Source organism: Aedes aegypti, chromosome 2 (assembly GCF_002204515.2).
Source record: "Aedes aegypti strain LVP_AGWG chromosome 2, AaegL5.0 Primary Assembly, whole genome shotgun sequence".
Taxonomy (NCBI): Eukaryota; Metazoa; Arthropoda; class Insecta; order Diptera; family Culicidae; genus Aedes; species Aedes aegypti.
Genome location: NC_035108.1, coordinates 17,051,250 through 17,071,961, shown reverse-complemented (window position 1 = coordinate 17,071,961; position 20,712 = coordinate 17,051,250). Strand labels below are relative to the sequence as shown.

At 38.9% G+C, this 20,712-nt stretch overlaps 1 protein-coding gene across 2 annotated transcripts; it reads right to left on the bottom strand.

Annotated features, from left to right (window-relative positions):
- Positions 1-11,767: 11,767 nt before the first annotated feature.
- Positions 11,768-20,244, bottom strand: LOC5563741. 2 transcript variants are annotated; one of them, XM_021840039.1, is made up of 5 exons: positions 20,126-20,244; positions 19,539-19,931; positions 18,603-19,480; positions 18,380-18,532; positions 11,768-12,198 (listed from the first exon to the last, which is right to left on the bottom strand). In XM_021840039.1, exons 3-5 carry the CDS (start codon positions 19,416-19,418, stop codon positions 11,827-11,829), a joined length of 1,341 nt encoding a protein of 446 aa, XP_021695731.1. In that variant the 5' UTR covers positions 19,419-19,480; positions 19,539-19,931; positions 20,126-20,244; the 3' UTR covers positions 11,768-11,826. The 2 variants fall into 2 exon arrangements, with proteins under 2 accessions (XP_021695731.1, XP_001648018.2); XM_001647968.2 differs by lacking the exon at positions 20,126-20,244 and having other exon boundaries at positions 19,539-20,042.
- Between the last annotated feature and the right edge of the window lie 468 nt (positions 20,245-20,712).

Sequence of the window (20,712 nt, the reverse complement as noted above, 5' to 3'; positions counted from 1 at the left end):
ATTGGTGATAGAATTTGGGAGAGTACCTTGTAGGCGGCGCTCAAAATTGTGATCGCACGATAATTGGCGCAATCCAACTTGTCGCCCTTTTTGTAGATGGGACACACGACACCTTCCATCCACTCCTCCGGCAATACTTCCTCCTCCCAAATCTTGGAAATAACCCAGTGCAGCGCTCTTGCCAGTGCATCACCACCGTATTTTAGCAACTTGCTCGGAAGTTGGTCCACTCCAGCGGCTTTGTTGTTTTTCAACCGTTTAATCTCCGTTTCTACCTCTTGGAGATCTGGAGGCGGAAGCGAACGGTTAAGCTTCTCGTACACTTGAAAAATTCCTCATATCGTTGGTATTTGTTCCACACATAGTATTTTGCAATTTGTGTCGACACATGTTGACTATGTGTGAAACAAATAACTGGAGTTCATTCAAAATATATTGAAGCTATGTGTCAGTTCACATGATAATTATTATTGAAAACCATGAGTTTTATTAAGATAATTTATAAATAATATTATTGATTTTAGCTCAGATTTTAGTTCAGGATTTAGTTGCAAATTCTCAATCAGATATTACAAGAAAACAATCATTTATTCACATTTCAATCACAATAATTATCATAATTTCTTCCTGAGAATAATTTTGTCACTATGATCCAGTAATAAAGAAACCGGGAGAATTTCTGGTGATGCGGGATTGTTCGTATAAGCGAGGGAATGATGGCCATTGTAATGCTTAGGAGGTGGTTTCGCTGGCGCCTTCCTTGAATCCTTCCTTTGGTTCCGTCTTCTCACGATCAAACTACAAAATAAATAATTAGGTACTCAAGTTTTCAATAAATATTCGACAAACTCACCAAATTACTTGTTTAATGAAAAAGGTTCTCGTTTTACAAAATGGTTGATCTGTACTCGATCTGTTTTCCTCGTTTTTGTTGTTGATGTTCACGGGTTCATTTCCCATATATGCGTTATGTGTGAAACTATATAGATTTTTGCTATGTGGATTCACACATATTTTTGATTCACAATACCAAGGTTCATTCAATCTCATTTATATGAATTCAATGTGTGAGATAGGTTCTAATATTGATGTGTCGATACACATGTAGAAAATTATTACATTTTTTGCAGTGTAGAACTTCCGTGTGTCTTTAGCGCGGAACAGTTCTTCCATCGCTTCGCGATCTCGTTCTTCTAGATGGCGCTTTTTTCTTCGGAAGATCAAGTTTTGTCTGTTCCGCGCCTGTTTATACCGTGCCTCGTTCGCTCTCGTGCGGTGTTGCAGCATTCTCGCCCATGCTGCATTCTTCTCATTCTTCAACTGCTCGCATTCGCCGTCGTACCAGTCATTTCTCTGATTCGAGGCCGCTGGACCTAGTGCTGCTGTTGCGGTGCTACCTATGGCGGATCTTATGTGCCTCCAGCCATCTTCAAGAGTGGCGGCGCCAAGCTGCTCTTCCGTTGGTAGGGCCACTTCCAACTGCTGCGCGTATTCTTGGGCTACTTCTGAGTCCCGTAGCCGCTCGATGTTAAGCCGCGGCGTTTGGTTTCGACGCGAGTTGTTCACCGTCGAAAGTTTTGAGCGCATACATACAGCAACTAGATAGTGATCCGAATCTATATTCGCACTGCGATATGTGCGAACATTGGTAATGTCAGAGAAGAATTTTCCGTCGATTAGAACGTGGTCGATTTGGTTCTCGGTTAGGTTATCGGGTGATCTCCAGGTGGTCTTATGGATATCTTTGCGGAGAAGAAGGTGCTTCGGACTACCATACCACGGGAGGCTGCAAAGTTGACGCATCGTTGGCCGTTGTCGTTAGATACGGCATACAGACTGTTCCGCCCGATCACCGGTCTGTACATCTCCTCTCGTCCTACCTGTGCGTTCATGTCGCCAACAACGAGTTTCACGTCACGCGGAGAGCATCTGTCATAAATCTGCTCCAGCTGCGCGTAAAACGTCTCCTTCTCGTCGTCGGGTCTCCCTTCGTGTGGCCAGTGTACGTTGATGATGCTGTAGTTGAAGAAACGGCCTTTCATCCTCATCTTGCACATCCTTGCGTTGATCGGCTGCCACCCGATAACGCGTTGTCGCATCTTGCCCAACACTATGAAGCCAGTTCCTAGCTCATTTGTGGTGCCACAGCTTTGGTAGAAGGTAGCCGCTCGTTGCCCGCTTTTCCACACCTTCTGTCCAGTCCAACAAAGTTCCTGCAGCGCTACGATATCGAAGTTACGGGGATGTAGTTCGTCATAGATTATCCTGTTGCAACCTGCGAAATCAAGTGACTTGCAGTTCCATGTTTCCAATCGTAATCCTTATTTCGTCACGTGGGTCTTTGCCGATTGTTCCGGCTCGTATTATCTCCTATGTTATTCGCAATAAGGTTTTTTACGGGTGGCTTATTGGGCCTACGCCAACACTCCTGTCTCGCCGGAGCGCCATCGTGCCAGCTCTGTTTAACGTCCCAACTAACACTAGGACGATCGCGCTGATGGGGCTACCACCTTGGATTTAGCTGTGCGCGATTCAGCATTTCTTACTCAGCCGCTGGATACCAGAACAGACGCTGTTTGAGCCGCACCTCCTGGTGAACAGACGCTCGAGACGTACATCCTCAATCTAGCTGATGTCAGATGGACAACAGTGCCCAGGCTGCACTACCAGCTAAGTACGCAATCCTTAGCTGGCGGTCTTTGTCATCGTTTGACCCGTGGAAGCGTGAGGTAGGAACTTGTGAGGACCAGAGCTGTGTTGAACGCTCCTTCCTAGTTGTCGACTCACCGTTTTGCAGCCCAAAGGGTCCACCGTTTTGCAGGCAAAGGGTCTTCACACACTATTTCTAAATAATGGAAACACTGCTTTAAAGGCTCTACAGACGAAGAAAAAAAAAACACCTTCAGGATACTCCCTAATTTAAACTTCTTCTTCTTGGCATTACGTACTCAAAAGGACAGAGCCTGCTTCTCAGCAGTGTTCAATGAGCACTTCCACAGTAATTAACTGAGAGCTTTATTTGCCAAAGTTACCACTTTCGTATTCGTATATCGCGTGGAAGGTACTATGATACTCTATGCACAGGGAAGTTCAAAGAAATTTCCATTACGAAAAGATCCTGGATCGGCCGGGAATCGAATACAGACACCTTCAATATGGGTTTGCTTTGTAGCCGCGGACTTTAACCACTCGGCTAAGGAATTATTGTTTAAACTTATTTAAAGTGTAGTTCCTTCAGTGAATATGAAATCATACAGCTACGGTAGTTTTTTAAAGAAATGACTAAGTTTTCGAGACAGATGACGATCGTATTGTTTTGAAGTAGGTGCATTTGAAAAAAAAAAAAAATTATTGAATACATCCTTGGTCATCCGTATTTGTTCATTAGCTACATTTGCAACATTAAAAACTGATGAATCTCATGTCCAAATCTTGCAAACAAATCCGATTCGCCAAATCTGCTGTTTTGTTGAAACAAACAAATCCTTGTTCCGTGGAAACTAATTTCATCCTGTGGATTCTAGTGTGATAGCACTTTTTTGTTTTGCTTTGGATTTTTGTATTTTTCTCAACAAATGATTTCATGATAAGTGTACTTCAAAAGTGTTATTTTACATTTCATCAAAAAAATTTTTTTTTCTGATATGGAAAATACTCTAAAATGTCCTACTTTGTCAAAACCAGTGATGCAAAATGTCCTCCTTTCTGATATATCCTTCTGGTAAGCCTACTTGCAGATGATGATGTTTTGATCGATTATATGAGTCGATTTGATCCATAATAAGACTTCTCCTCTTCCACTGACCCACAAATGTGGGATTAATAACATTTGAAATATCTATACTGCCGTGAATCGCAAGTCAGTTCCATCCGTAAAAATTATGCACTGAGAAAATGTACCGAGAAGTTCATGAACTCGTTTTTCATACGAATATTCAAATAATTCTAGAAAATTAAAACATGTTTGAATCTTAATAAAACTTTCACAATTTGCTTCTAATATCGATATCCTTTCAAGAAAAATATAAATATGACCAAAACATGGTTTAGGGTGGTCTGTAGCCTTGAGGTTACGCTTTCGCTTTATAAGCGGAAGGTCATGGGTTCGATTCCCAGCCCCTCACAAAACAAAACCCGTCCAGCCACCAGAAGACGCCTCACGTAGGACCGTGCTTTGAATCGCACATCCATCCTCCGTCAGTATCAGATGGTGACTGAGACAAACTGACCCTCTTCGCAGGCAGATAGCCTCACTAACAACAGAGCTCTCTCGTACCTGCTCGGTGTGAGAGTAAAAGAGTAGGAGAGAGTGAAAATAAGATGTAAATATAGATAAGTTGAAAATAGATCTGTATCGGTAAAGAAGAAGCAACAGATCAACTGATTCCGGCACAGTAGTGGCCACGAACACAGAAAAAAAAACATGGTTTATTGTTGTATTAAACAGTGCAGAAACCTGTAACAGGACTCACTTGCGGTTACTTTTCATTATGGGATAATCCGACTTTGTGTTTTTTTTCCTAATTTTACCGAACAAAATATGTTGTCCCGTTAGTTAAACTTAAAGATCATAGAAAGATATATTGAAACCTGATATCAACTCAATTTTAACAAAAATGCTGATGGGGTTTACTTACGATTTTTAATCGCATTTTATTCTTAAAAATGACCTTAGATGATCCACAACTTTGGGATTACTGCCCGAATGCGAAAATGGCAATCTTGGCAAAGAGGTTGTCATATCGTACTCCCCGGAGCATTTGCTGCTACGAGAAGCCTTGACAGGTGCAACAAAATTGTGCTCCGTGACAGCTTATAACACTTCTATCCAAGCATGGGAATCACTCACTCAGTTTTTGCGTTTCCCTCACTCGCTTCCACGCACAGTCGGGAGCTAGAAAGCCGTTTCTTTAAGGTGAAGATAAATCGAAGCCAAAGCTCAAATCTGGAGAACCAATCATTCGTTCAAGCTGAAAACATAATCGATTGGTCATTAGCTGGTGGTGACCAATCGATCAAGTTTTCAGCTCGAACGGGTGTTCGGTTCTCCAGATTTGTGCTCTTGAAAATTGGAGGTTTGGCTTCGATTTATCTTCACCTTAACCAAGCCGAACGTTTCAATTACTAGTGCCAATTCTGCTTCTTCGGCGAGCACTAAACGAAACAGAAAACAGCAACTGAGTCACTCCACCCAGTACGGTTCAGCTATCACTGAATGCTCGGTAGCAGCAGATTTTTTGCTATTTTTTATCGGTGGTGTTCGAGTGAGTGAGTGAATTTTCCCATGCTTGCCTACCTTTGCTCAAAAATTTCTTGAACTAAAAATTTTTATTTGCAAATACCCTATAAATTTAGTCGAAAATGTTAAAACGCATTAAAACTTTAGCGACTGAGTGTTTTAAAAATAAGAACTTTTTAAACCTCATGCCTGAAAAAGAGATAACTAGGAACAGAAAAAGATCATAAGAAAATTAAAATAAAAATCTACACAGAAATTATAATGTAAGAATTATTAATAATGTCTTTGAAAAGTCTGGACATTTCTCTAAGGATTTTTTTCCCTCTATTTACCTGTGACAAGATGCGACAACTAGCTTCTTATGTGTACACAACTAGGGTTATCATGTCTATTACGGCTTAAACCAGCCGACGGTGTTTTGAAAAAAAAAAAACTGAAGTTCGTAGACACAAAAGTCAATTTGGACAAATTGAGATGTAAAATTGTGAAAAATAATTGAATCGTTTTGGTGGGCTTCGATCCCATGACTCCCAATACGCTAGACTGGGCGCGTTAACCAACTACGCCACTGAACGGGTAACGATTCTGCAGCGCAATCGGTTAACCTGAAACCAAAGTCCGTCACGACCTCATATTCTCCTTCACAACTCTACACCCTACATTACTCCGAAATTTCCTTTAAAGATTCCTCCAGCAAGTTGTCCAGAAATTATTTAAAAAATTACAAAGGGAGAAATTATAAAGAATTTATACTGAGATTTGTTAAGAATATTGTGAAGAAAATCTTTTAGTAATCTCTGAAAACTACTGTAGAAATTCTTGCGGCACTAAAACAATTTTTAATAAAAACTCTTGCAAGGAACTTTTAAAAAAACATCTGGAGTACTAAGGAAGTGTTGGTAGATTTTCTAGATAAATTGTTAAGATAAGTTCACACCTGTTCACAAATTTCATAACGCTAGGACGGATGGGAGGGCGTCCTTAAGAAGTTACTGGAGTAATTTATAGATGAATTGTTGGAAAAATGACTACAGAAATTCCCAGAGGAACTTAGTGAGGAATACCTGGTCAAATTTGTTTAGGAATTCCTGGAAGAGATCCTTATAGTTCTCTAGAAATAATGGCTGAAGGAAGAACTGCGAAAGTCGATATAGACTCTATAAGAACACATGGAAGAATTCTTCGTAGGACATTTTCAAATGTTTTTTTTTTCGAATGTCGCATAAACTTGTGAAATTTTTCTTGGTGGAACTCCTGTAGGACTCTTTGGATTAATTGAAAAAACAAATAGTGGAAACAACTCTTAAGGAAATTGTGGAATATTTCCTATGAAAGCAAGAGCAATTAGGGAAAAATTCATCTATGCGTGCTTTCAAAAATCGTTGCTCAAACGTTTCTAGAGAAATTCCTGGAAAGACCCCCAGAGAAGTTCCTCCAGGAGTCTGAGAACAAATTCCTGAAGAACCTGTGAAATAATCGCGTAAGAGACACTGAAGGTTTGTCCTCACTTAAGCCTGTAATGAAGCAGCTTTCGTAATCAAAACGTACCTACATTGCTCGGATTGAAATCAATTTTCATTGCTAGTAATGGACCCCTTAGTAGATTAAATTCATTCTCGAGGCTTTTCCGCAATGATTTATTTTTCTTTATTAAGGTGAATTTCAGCACATTGACATATGGCTAGTTCTTCACCTAAAATGAGCGCAATAGTCCATTTTACAAGACGTTTTTGAACAGCTGATCGCTTGTTTTATGAATGTAATTTTGACAGGAGGCGGTGTCGTAACGTGTAAAAGTAACAGCAATATCATCAGTGTTGTCAGGTCGTAAAATGGACTATGAAATCTCGGACGGATATACGTTTTGTGCAGCTTAATTACAACACGGAGAAAAATCAGTCTAATTTGAAACAATCAAATTCAACAATGTTGAAAACCAAACCAAGATTTTTGTTGTTTTTAAAACATGATTTTTGTATTAGGGTAAATATTTTGTTTGAAACTACTTTACCAATTAGGTTATTTGAACCCAAATATTCAAGTCATATTTACCTGCTTCATTGTGACCACCAAAAAAATTTCTATGTTGATTTCGACAAATACAGTGGGATTCCGTTTTTGGCATGCTCCATTTTTGGTAACCCACTCCACCCCCGTTTTTTGGCAACATTTTTGAATATTTGGTAATATTTTGTAAATATTATTGTGTTTGTTGCTCTAATCATTTGAATAGCAAGTCCACCACACGCCGACTACATTCAAGAGCTCCGTTTTCGTCCCATCCCATCAACTACTAGGGGCTCTCGTACGCGCCTATTTACTTCGGGATGGTCATGCATTCGCAACGTTTCATGAGGCCATCTATCTTCACCAGGTATCTGAACTAGTGAACAACCTCTTTTCCTAAGCATTCATACAGAGTGACCAACCCACTTGAGTCTGCCAATAGGTGATACACTGAATAAAACAATTTTTATTGATTCAGATTCCGAGCAGCAGAGGTGTTTGAACAAAGCACAAGCACTGACACAAGAGCAAAAAAATTCTATGTCTCACGAAGAGTTTCAATGATAAATTGCGTCACACTTTTTTAGCTCACTGTTTTTGTTATTACGGAGCTCCCCTGCACCTAGGTGCATCCATTGACTGTTTAGCGTTAAACTTGCGACGATCGACGCGCCACCATATTTCATATAACGGAGGGTATTAGAACTAACTTGGAGGTGATGGTTTTGAGGTTATTTGGCAATTTGGGGGTTCAAATCCCCTCCAAACACTAGCGATTTTGCGGTGGGATGTTGACGTTTGATGACGAATTGCGTATGTCAAAACACACAGCAGTAATAGAAATAAATGAAGCAAAATGTCGTGTATCATAACTTTTAAAGAATTACATAAAATGAATTGCATAATTCGAATAAATTGCAGAAGTGTCAACAATTAATCCATGAAAAGTGTGCATATGTTACAATACTGTATTTTGTTTTTTTTTTTTTTTAAGAATTTCAATGTTTTGTTTAATACCGCCACCATGACAAAAGCGAATACAGTCCAAACTACACTTTACACTCAATAAAATCATTGCAGCGTGCGATACATACGATTGAGAATGTAAAAATGTTTCATCTGTGATATTAGCGTGTTTATTGATCTTTCTGCGTCAACTATTTAGAGCAACGTCCCCGCATTTAGTACGGTTATTTTGATGTATTTATTCCATATTTGTGTTGCACAATAGACCATTTCCGTCAGACCTTACCCCCTATTTTTATATTTTTCTCCGAAAGACGATTATTTTTAATGATTATCCAGCTTTTTAAAAACGCTAATGGCTGCCGCAAGCAGGCTCGCTTTCTGGTAGGGATCGGGCGATTTGACGTTTGGCTTGGGTCATTTCTATTGAATGGACCCAAGCCAAATGTCATATCGTTTCATCCCTACCAGAAAGCGAGGCTATTTGTGGCAGCCATTGGCGCTCGTAAAAAGCTGGATTGACGCTTTCAGATCTAATTTATATGCACTCCTGATTTTATTGTAAATTTTTGAAAATTCGAGAATTTACCAATTTTGAGTAGTGCGGCACAGTTGTTTCAACCCTGTGGGTAAACAAAGTGGAGATTTTCCCACAACTTTCAAAACCCCTGCGCTGAGTGTTTGTAGATATGACGAAATGTCAATGTCAAATCAAGCACACGAGACGACACGACAAAATGGAGAAATCTGAGAGAAATCTGACGTCCGATGGGCAAGCTTCGTTGTAAATGAAGCCCATCCTTTACTATTGTACTTATAATAAAAACTTTTACCGGAAGACGACTGCTAATAGACCGTTTTAAGCTTAGCAAGTGATGGAATTCTCCTTGGAAGCATTTCTGCAACGCTGCGGAACGTTTTCTACACGAGGGGCATATTGGCCGGTTTGTTTTGAAACGTCAAGAATTGGACCGTTGGCAGATTTTTCGGGGAGACCTACAAGAGTGGTAAAATGGGGAAGTATGTATAATCCATTGGTCATATGGTTCCGGAACAGCTTGACGACATAAGCAGCAGATATCAAACGGTAGGGTAAACAGGTATAGGCCCCCCTAAGGAAAAACTGCTCTATCGCAGTGGCAAATCCATTACTTATACAGTTTTTGGTGTCAAAGTGTTATTTACATAGTTAATCATGCTTTGCATGCAACTTTCTCTTGCCAGGTAGCTTCTAAAGCGAGTACAAGACGTTATTTGCAAACGGTCCAATTCTTGACGTTTCAAAACAAACCGGCCAATATGCCCCTCTTGTAGAAAACGTTCCGCAGCGTTGCAGAAATGCTTCCAAGGAGAATTACATCACTTGCTAAGCTTAAAACGGTCTATTAGCAGTCGTCTTCAGGTAAAAGTTTTTATTATAAGTACAATAGTAAAGGATGGGCTTCATTTACAACGAAGCTTGCCCATCGGACCTCAGATTTCTCTCAGATTTCTCCATTTTGTCGTGTCGTCTCGTGTGCTTGATTTGACATTGACATTTCGTTATATCTACAAACACTCAGCGCAGGGGTTTTGAAAGTTGTGGGAAAATCTCCACTTTGTTTACCCACAGGGTTGAAACAACTGTGCCGCACTACTCAAAATTGGTAAATTCTCGAATTTTCAAAAATTTACAATAAAATCAGGAGTGCATATAAATTAGATCTGAAAGCGTCAATAATCATTAAAAATAATCGTCTTTCGAAGAAAAATATAAAAATAGGGGGTAAGGTCTGACGGAAATGGTCTATTGCACAACAATTGCAATGCTGACTCAATTCAGAAGCCAAAACCAAACAAGGAGTGTGTTATATGTTTAATGTTTTTCAATGTTAGTAAAAAGTATGAAGACTTACCTTAAAGTGTTCCCGGGGGCTGCCTAGTCTATGGATTATGATTTCGAACGGCTCAACGCCTCAGGATACTGGACGCCTTGTTTCCGCTTCTCCGATATTCGCTGCTAATGTTCAGCGGACTTAGAAGTTAGTTACACCAAACTTTGAACGCGAGTATCATCCCAAGTAGCCCACATGTTATAATAGAGGCAGAATAACTATTATATAACCAGATCTGGTCATTTATCAGTTGGTATGACTTAATTATAACATGTGTGTTACTCGGGATGTTCAACAGTGTTGGGATACTTTTTCGATCGTCGCTTTCACCTTCTCACCTTTCCTTTAACACGAGAACACAAGAATTTTCAACACGCTTAACTTGACTTACACAGAGGATGTGTAAATATCTCACTAGGTGGTAGTACAACACATAATCATTGTCACTAATACGCAACGACCAATACACATATCGACACCGGTAGATCTCATGTGGACTCAGACGATATTAGATTGAGAGTGAACAATACTTTAACCCGGAAGGCTTCGGCAGTTCACCATTCATATCTAGATTCTAGTTTTGATGTTAATCATTATTTTTAATAGACTATTATGCAATATCTGTAACAGTGTTATGATTCTAACAACTGATTCAATTATTGATCGTCACTCGAAGCACGTATCGTAGAGTATTGCCCATAAAAAAATGCGAAAATTGTTTGAACGTGAATATAGCATCCACAAGCGTTATTTCCATTGTTTTGATAGTGCATGTAATTTCTTATTATTGTAGTATATTCTGACACAACTTCGCTATCCAGGACAATTTTTGTCATATATTTTTTACTGTCCTATATTATGTAATGAAGCAAATAAGTTCAAAGGTTTTGTCCGCCCAAAGCTAGAAACAGCGTCTGATTGTCGTATACTCTGGTGATAAACTTTCCACCTTCAAAAATCACACTCTTTTGTTGAAAATTTCAGTTTGTTTGGTATCAGAGGATGGAGGAGTTCTAAGAGAACGTGATTTTCATGATGATCACAATAAAATATTTTGCCAGGGTAATAGTTTTGAGGGTTTGATATGCCTTTATTTTTGTTAAGGTTGAATAAAAAATAAATACGGTGGCCTATAACAGATTTTTGAGGAGGAAATTTGTTCCTTTGGTTAGAGACAACTTATATCAATACTAGCTCATAGGTTTTAAGCAAAACGGAGCCGCTTATCACACTTATATAAAGGTTTAATCAAAGCTCTCCAAAATTAGCCGTTTTTTTCGAAAATATGTTTAAGTCTCCAATTACCCAGGTATGAACCAATTCTATCATTTGATATGAGCGTATGCTGGAGACAAGGACTGTGAAGAATCCCACGCCATCGTTGATGTTTTAGAAGCTTTCATAACACAGATATTGCACTCGACGTTCGCATGATAAAATTTGAAGGTATGCTTCCAATTCCTCTCTGGTAAGTTGAAAGTAACTGATAAAAATCATATCCAAAGCAAAAAACTGAGTCTAACTAGATTAAACAATACAAGTAATGAATAATATTTATGTTTCATTCACATTTTCTATGTAAAAACTACCATAAAATATGATATGACTATTTTCGTATTTTTTATGGGCCATACTGTACTTGTAGTCATGTAATTAAATTCAACTTGATTAATTTTAAAGCATAAATCTTCATTAATACAAAATCGGTTGATTCAAATTTTCCAACTACTTCCTCCTTCTTCATCCACAGAAATCCCCATTAGCGACCTTTGCCAGATTACGCTTCGCTCTGATTCGTGCCCAGATATTTTCCCCTGCCAGCAAGCCCCCGGCAAAGCCCGATGCCCACGTCAGCAGGGTCAGTGCAGGCCAAACGTCCACAATCGATACCGGAATGAAGCTGCTTCCGCCACTACAGGCCGGTTTACGCGTGTAGAGCATCGAGTGCTCCCGATCCTGAATGCCGAACTCACGCAACCTGAACAGACTAAGCCGGACCAGCTCCCGAAAGGAGGAGTTCTTCTGCACGGCATAGTACGGATCGATGATGTTCAGGTATTCGATCTCTTGCAAACCGCACTTTTCGTCCTCCTGGAAGGTTTCGCTGATGACCTGTGGGGAGTGAATGAAAGCGTAAGAAATTTATTTGTTTGCTATAAAATCGCACGTTTTATGTAATATTTTATTATTTAATATAATATTATCTTATAACTTTTCCAATCTCTGAGACTTCCGTAAAAAAAACTATTATGAAACTTCAACAATTGTTCTTTTTGAAGTCTTTCGTGATCCTGCTCGAAACTTTTCGAAGTGGTAACCTTCAGAGAATCTCTTAAGAGTATTATACTGCTATAAGTATTTCAAGCTTTTGCTGAAAACCTAGTTTCTGTTGGATTACCTTCGATCTTCTGATGTGTAATCTATTATTCTCTTGAAAACCATGAAGTTTCTGTTGAAAGCCTTCCTTCAAGTTGATGCTGGGAGTCGTCCAATTTTTTGCTAGAAACTTTTCAAGCTTCTGCTGTAAGCTTTCCGAGATTCTGCTGCAAAGCTCCCGACCATTTAGCTAGAAGCCTCCCAAGCTCCTACTGGATGCAATTCTTGACTCTGCTGAAAGTCTTCCAAGCTCTTGCTGTAAATCGATTTTCTTTTCAAAGCCTTTCAAGATTTAGCCTTCGATTTTCAGTTCAGATTAATGCATATGGCGATTTTACTAGAAATCTAGCGATCATTAGCTGTACGTAAACCATAAATAGTCGTCTTGCAAGCCTCTAAGGGTCTTCTGAACTCATGGATCCGAGTTGGAAGCACTGATAAGCGATTTCTTCACCACCGCTTAGGCCTTAAACCTAGTTTAACCATATGAGTAAACGTGGTTTACGGCCTAAGCGAAGGTGAAGAAATTGGCCTTAGAGCTTTTGCTGGAAGGAATCAGAACTTCTCATGAAACCATATCGAAAATCTTAAGCTTAAGCTGTACGACTCCCGGGCTCCAGCTGCTGGAAGCCTCCAGAGCTGCTTGTAGAAGGTTTCAGATCTCTGCTGGAAACTTTTCAAGATTATGTTAGAAACAAGAATAGTTAGTTCGCAAGAATAGTCCAATATAAGACATTTTTATCTCAAATCAATGTATAAAAATTCAACTTTATATCAAACTCTACGCTACAGATGCAGTTAAGTCAACAAATTGGCGCAACCCACGGGCCGCCCGGACTAATTTTTCAATTTGCCTGCATCGCTAGCAAAGTGTTTAATATAAATTTGATTCCTTTATGCATGTATCAATCAGATATAAAAACAAGCTATCATTTGAGGTAAAAATTTCTCAAATCGAACAATATTATTACGAACGCACCACCATTGGGTCAAAAAAGAGCCAAAAATGTCTGGCAGGCCTGAGCTACGCAAATGCCTTTTCTACAGAAGGCCAAGATTGTAAAGGAATTCACGGAGAAAAACAAATTGTAAATCCAATCAATTTTCAGTTGTTTTCAAACTAAATTTTAGGTTGAATTTTGCCCAAACAAATTTTTAGCTTGAATTTACCACTTCGGTTGTTTGAAACAAACTACGATTCAAAGTTAAGGCCTAAATCAACAAGAGATTTCAAAACAACAAAAATCTGATTTCAAACAACCAAAAAATTGGTTGTTCATTTGACAGATGCAAAAACAACCAATTATCTAGGTTGTTTCAAACCAGCTGAAGTGGTTTGAAATAAACAAAATTCATTTTGAAATAAACTAATGCGTCGTTAAAAAACAAACGAGTGATTGGTAGTTTGTCTGTACTTCCTTATTGTTTTTCTTCTTATCATTATTTTAAAACTTCTCTGATGTGTTTATATGTACTTTATTGTTATTATAATATTAACTTACAAATATAAAAAACGACTCATAGAAATAGAAATATTGGTATGGGTTGAGTGATAACAATCCCGGCACTCCATTGCAGCAATTTGTGAAATGGAGAAAACTATTGAATCGTTGAAAAAACATTTTGACAGTTGTTCGATTGCACTTTTTTGTCTGCAATAATATGAATAGAAAACATAACGAAAATTATTTCACCTATAAATACCTATAAATATGACTCAGATGGAGGGAATTCAATTGACGATCCCTGTGAAGAAATTCTCCAAAATTCCGGAGATTCTATAAAACACCATACTGCTAGCTAGTTGTAAGAAAACATATTTAACGAATTTCTCACTGATTACTTATGTAAACTAATTTTATGAGTTTGAGTTTGAGAACGACTGTTTGCAACAATATGTTCAAGATGGCTGGTTCATCGCCCCCAATAAATTCAGTACTAATAAACAGCTACTGAATGACGATTTTCAATAACCCAAAGCATGGTAGAAACAATGCACACATTTGTTTGAAAATAAAAATAGTTTAGTTTATAATAACAAAAATCTAATTACAATCAAACATATATTTCAGTTTGAAAATACCTAAGAAAACAATTTGTATCAACAAAAATCTTCAATTTAGTATAACAAAACATCAAGTAGAAACAACCAAAATTTTATTTTGAATTTCAACCAAAATTCTAGTTGTTTCAAACTACATGGTTTTTTCTCCGTGTAAACTTTTAGAGCGTCCCACAGTGCGTTGAATTTATGGAGATGCGGGACACAAATCAAATCTGAAAGATCAAGTCATTTGAGCACCTTGGTATGGAAGGAAATGTTGTTTCTGGTCAAAAGAGCTACAATTTGCATAAATGACATATAAAATATGCATAATCGCAAAACTGTCCTAAGCGCCAATTTCATTATTTTTCAAGAAAAACTTCGCAATTTGTACTTTTATTGCTCATAATAATGCAACAAGTTATTTGCAAATTCGTCTCTTCTCACTCGTAGCTGCAAAAGTGACTTATACGCATTTATGCAAAAAAAAATCGCATTTGTAATATAAAATTTGAATAAAATCGTAAACACTACACTTAAAATATATAATTTCAAGCATAAACATGCTCTGGTGATATGTCTGGTTGAGCCAAGACCACATAGCGTTGCAAAATTTTCGGATTTTTTATCACAAACAACTCATTTTCAAACTTGTGCTGGTTAAGGAGTGTACCTAAAAATAGTCAAAAATCTCGAAGAGTTGCAGGGAGTTGCAGCTGTATCTTTCAGACCTCTTAGAGGACACTTTAAGAAACATTTCTGTGAGTGATTTAGGTTGGAACTCGGTGGAACTTTTTTTGAATCCATAATCAAAGTTACATGTTAGTATTTCATAAGTATTTCATAGCCAACTCATCGTGCCGATTTCTTATATTCAAAGTTAAAATTGGTGTGCTTATTCCATCAAGTATACTTTACCAACCTTTAGTCATGTTCTCTTTTAGATTTTGATTGAATAGATTGGTCTCAACATTCTCCGTACTGGTTGAAAGGAGTGCTGAAAAAAAAGCGATAAAATTTAATTTTCTGCTACTCCGACATCTGTCACTTACGACGCTTGTTGTAGTAGATTTAGTGCTTTGAATATCTTATCAATACTTGTTTTAATAGTGGATGATATCTATCAGTACTTGTGGATACGGTGGGATACAGAATCCATTGCGTTGGTAAGTGGCATGAGGGTTGATCACAGCAATCGGTTTTAGACGTTCTTCTGTGATGCGGACTGTCATATTGTCAATGTTGGGCATTAGATACAATCATACTCTGCCTCACTTGCGATTCGTGGGTAAGTTGTGTGAGCATCGCGTGGGGGGTGATTCCTTTCTCGTTGACTATCTAAACTCCACAGATACTTATCATTGCCGAAACAAATAACTTTAAAATTGATTTTCGTTCATGGAGCAACGCACTGTGCGTCCCGTAGAAGTATATAAAACTTGTGCTGGAAACCTATTGAAAAGTTACTAGAAGCATCTGCTGATAGTTTACAAAGCCTCTGTTGGAAGTCTTTCAAGCATTGTTGGAAGCCTTCAAAGCTGGACCGGAAGCTTTCAGAATTTCTGATGGAAGCGATCCAAGCTTCTGTTCCGAATCCGGAGCATCTGATGGAAGTCTCCCGATATTTCGCTAAATTCCGATCATCTGTTGCAATTAAAGGCTACTGATGGGAGTCTACCAGGCTTTCATTTGGTAGTTTTACTGAATTCCTAAATATTTGGTGGAAGCCTTCATCTACTGGAAGGTTTCAGAGGTCTATTGGTAGTTTTCTAAGATTTTTTTTTCTGAAAGCCACTAGATCTTCTACAGGAAGCCTTTTGATGATCCTTCTGCTGAACGCTTCACGAGCTTTTACTGACAGTTTTCCAAGCTTTTTCTGAAGGTCTTCCAAGCTTCTTCTAAAAGGTTTCTGATCTTCTACTGGAAGTCTTCCGAGATTCCTCTGAAACCTTTGGAGCTTCCTCTGGAAATCTTTGAAACCTCTGCTGAAATCGATTCGAATTTCTGCTTTTTGATATTTTGGTGATGATCCCGGTAGATGAGTGAAGAAACTTTCAAAGTTTCTACTGAAGCAAGGTTGGAAGTTTCCACAAAAAACATTCGAAATTTGTCTCATAATGTTGCTAAGAAATCCTTCTTTGCGATTATCATTTCGAAATTTACGATCGAACTTCTGCTGGACGTCTTCACAGATTCTTCTGATTGTATTGAAAGCTTATATAGAAATTCTTAGAGGTTGCTGCTGAATACTTCTCGAACATCTGTTGATATCTTTCAGAATTTTAGTTGGAAATTTCTGTTGGAAATTCTGCTGATATTTCCCGAGTTTCTGCTGTGTTTTTGCAAGCTTCTACTAGAAGATCTTCAAGGTTCTTTTAGAGGCCTGTTACCTTATACTGGATGTTTATTTATTTTAAATTTTTATTGATCTCTATAAACTTAAGACAGCTGTCATTTATTCATAAGAATGTTATTCTCACAAAAAAAAACATGCTACTCATAGCTTTCAGAGTGTGCAGTAGAAATCTACCGAGCTTATGCTGAAAGTCTTCCGAGCTTCTGTTGGAAGCATTTTAAAATTTGACTGGGTATTTCTCGAGAATCTGCGGTAAGCTCCCAAAATTTGTGCTGAAAGTCTTCTGCTGGAAGATTTCCAAACTTTTAGAGCTTATATTGCAAGTTTTTTAGCCTTCCATCTAGAGGAGTTCTAAGAGTTAGAAACCTTCAGAGATTCTTCTGAATTTTGTCCATTGACTACTGAAAGCATTCAATCTGAGCTGAAATTCTTCCAATATTCTGCAGAAAGCCGACATTACGAAATTCTACTGGAAATTATCCAATTAACAGATGGAAGCTCCAAGATTACAGCAGGTGACCTTACGAGCTCTTGTTGGAAGTTCTTTATGCTTTCTTCAGAGTGATCATCTGTGGGGATAGTCTATGATTCGTCCAAAAAATCAGAGGGGGTTGTGTACAAGACACGACCGCATGACGTTAACTACGCCAAGTGATTTTTTGCATTTGAATTTTAGTCGATTTTCATAGTTGCAGCCTTCCTTTAGTTCAAACTCTAACATAATATCGTGACGGTCCCAACATTTTATTTTTAATTGACACCCAGTATATTGCCGTAAGACGTAGTAAACGTCAAAAGAAGAATGCGTGAAGAAGCAGAAATGGTCTGCTTTTATAGTGCACTAGCCAACCCAAAGGAATCGTGGAAGACAATATGAACGAGTTTGGTTGCGTAAGAAATGGGTCGACATTTTCCCAATTTTCGACAGTCTATCGTCAAAAATCAAAAGTTAAAAGACACTACACGTTAAACGTGTAGTTCTTTTGTCAGCTTAAGTTGACTTTTGACAGCTGAGAATAAAGCTTAATCATAACGGCAAATGTAGTAACAAGCAAACACATTTTGTTCTATAATTCGTTAAATAACTAGAAATTTATGACTAACACAATGACCAACTTGTTTAAACAACAGTTAATATAGGTTTTGGTATCTAATATCACTCCCAGAACATAGTCTTACTATTATTTATGCATGTCTGGGGACTCATAACTCAACCGTTCAAACTGTTTGCATGCGGCCTGCTTCTTAACCTTGGTCTTCTTGAAAACTTTTCGTTAGCGATCAGTAATGAGAAGTCTTGCAATTTAAGTATACAACATGCAGTAATAGCATTGGCGTAAATACGGAGAGGCTAGGGGGGTCTAAGCCCCCCCTATAAAAGTTCAAGCCCCCCCTAGAAAAATATATCTCTCATGCTAAGGTCGCATCTTGCTTAAGGGATTTATTTTTATCGAATAGGTCAAGCCCCCTCTAGGTTTGAGTTTAAGTGACGCTAATGAGTAATAGACACATCTAACCTTATAGCAAACTCCCAATTCAACGTGGAAGGCGTACAGTCCTTGGCGTACCCTTTCAACGCCTTTATCCAACGGTATAAAACTGGAACCAACTCCATCGCGAGTTTTCATTTTCCGATCGTAGATCGCTTTCCTCACTGGTTCTGTTTCATGCTGAAATGATAGAAATGACACCGTTATCAGTCTTCGACCTATTAAAAAAAACTCAACATTCTCAACTCACCATGAAATAGTATCGATTGTAGACGGTATCTTCAGCCCCGGTTTCCAGGCGCGAGTTCAATAAATCCTCCAACGTCCTGATCTTGTTCGACGGCGACTGAATCAGCGCAACAATGTTGGCCGAATAGCTGGCATACAAAAACATCAGGATGATCAAGCTCAACAGAATCAAACATTTGGCCGGAAGCGATTTCGGCTCCAGATACGATCCCTGCTGACACGAGGTTCCAAACATGTTCATGACCGTGTCCATCAAATTCGGCCGGATGACATTCCCGTAACGAACATTGGTGCATCGCAGCTCGACCTTCATAATGATCAAAAGAAGCACTCCGGAGAGCACAATGAAGCTGATTATGCAAACCCAAACCGGTGCGCTGAACGGAAGTAGGAATACGTTGTCCGTGAACGATAACTTCGGCGAACGAAATATAAATTTGGCCCGCGTTGGAGTGGTCATCGAGAGGTAATCGATCTCCTTGATACGATCCGCCGTCAGGAACAATGCCGTACCACCAAGATCCGCAAGATCGTTCTGTAGTTCGCCAATCATGCCGCTAAATTTACCCGATTTGGGGTTACGATAACCCCACGAGTTGACGTAGCTGAACTTAAGGGTGGCGTTCAAGTCTTCGGCCAAGTATTTGGTGAGAAAATAGTTCTTCTTGGTGATAGTGTCCACATGTTTCTCACGGTAGTCTTCCAGGTGATTCAGAGTCTCATTGTGAGTGATTACAACTGATGCACGCAATTTAAAGTGTTTCAGATTCTGACGACGAACGGAGGAATGCTTGATATGCTGAAGATTAACGATCATACCTTTGTTCCAGTAGCCGAACGTCTCCTCGATCACTTCAGTTGCAAGGGACAGTCGGTATACTGAAACATCAAATTATTTGATCATGACATTCCGAAGAAAGTTGAACGTGTGGTTCACCTTGTTTTATTGCGAAGCCCTGAACACCGTCTGCTTCACAGATGTAATAAACTTCATTGCTGATCAAAAGTTTAAGATCGTCAAAAAACTTCAAGAATTTCCTACAGTTCAAGTTTTTACTATTTATTATAATCCACTTGACTCGATTGTACAACAATTGACCAGCGGATCGCAGCAAGTCTTTTGATTTTGAACAATCGGCGTCGATTACCAATAAGCTCTGGTGTTGATCACGATCGCTCCAGGGAAGATTGACTTGATTCTCGGAGGAAAATCTAACAGCTGTGAATGAGTTAATTTCTTTCCAAAAACGCAATTTGTCACTTTCGCTCCAACAGGATATTACCGAGATCTGAACGGGAAGTTTGAGACATTGAATCAAATCCGTAGCGACTGTAATAAGATCAGAAGTTGAAGCTTCAACTGACATTGAAAACGCAAGAAAGACTATTATTGCCGCTGGAGATCTCATTATGCCTTGAATCCATATCTTAGGGAATTCCTTTTATACTCATTTTCCGAAGAAATTTTCAAATTTCAAGTGTACAATTACAAGATAAAATATGAACATTTCTCCAGTTGCTAACCTTCAATCGCCACGCCGTGCTGAACTCATAAAACATCGAGGCATAGTTCATTCAACGATGTCCGAAGTGCAGTCATGGCCAACTGCGAGGCAACTTTGTTCGAGCGGGGTTTGTCGCGTGCCACATTCAACCCTAGAGATACCAAGGGGTCGCCACATTGCGCAATTTCCACGTTCAGGTAGTCTAGAATGGAGTCGGCCGCAAAAAAAAACTCGGAACTGACCATCCGTAAACACGGGGACGAGCCACGACCTCATTAGATATTCCAAATCACCCTCTGTGCGCTCTACCGTTTGTTTATGGTATTTATAAGCCTCGGTACCCAGTAATCAGAGCCCCTCAATTAGACTTGATAATGAATTGTGTGCCGGAGGTAGCAATCAGCGAGAATGTGAAAAATGCATCTCGAACTAAACAAATCATCTGACTATCGAATCAATCGACCATAATGCACGAAAAGTGGCTTCTGTTCTATTCGGTGGCTTGGGTAGAATTAATTGTAGAATGGGAAAAGTGAGCAGTGGTTGGATAATCAACGGCTTACGAAATGCAACTCACAATCAGTTGAATAATCTAGCAGCGGAAAA

Bases quoted from the DNA above. Each gene is read 5' to 3' on its own strand.
- LOC5563741 (XM_001647968.2), bottom strand. From the start codon at position 20,010: ATGAGATCTCCAGCGGCAATAATAGTCTTTCTTGCGTTTTCAATGTCA. The intron at 19,481-19,538 runs GTGAACCACACG...TTGATGTTTCAG, and splicing joins GGGCTTCGCAATAAAACAAG to TATACCGACTGTCCCTTGCA. The intron at 12,199-18,379 runs GTTAGATGTGTC...CACTCCCCACAG, and splicing joins AATTGGGAGTTTGCTATAAG to GTCATCAGCGAAACCTTCCA.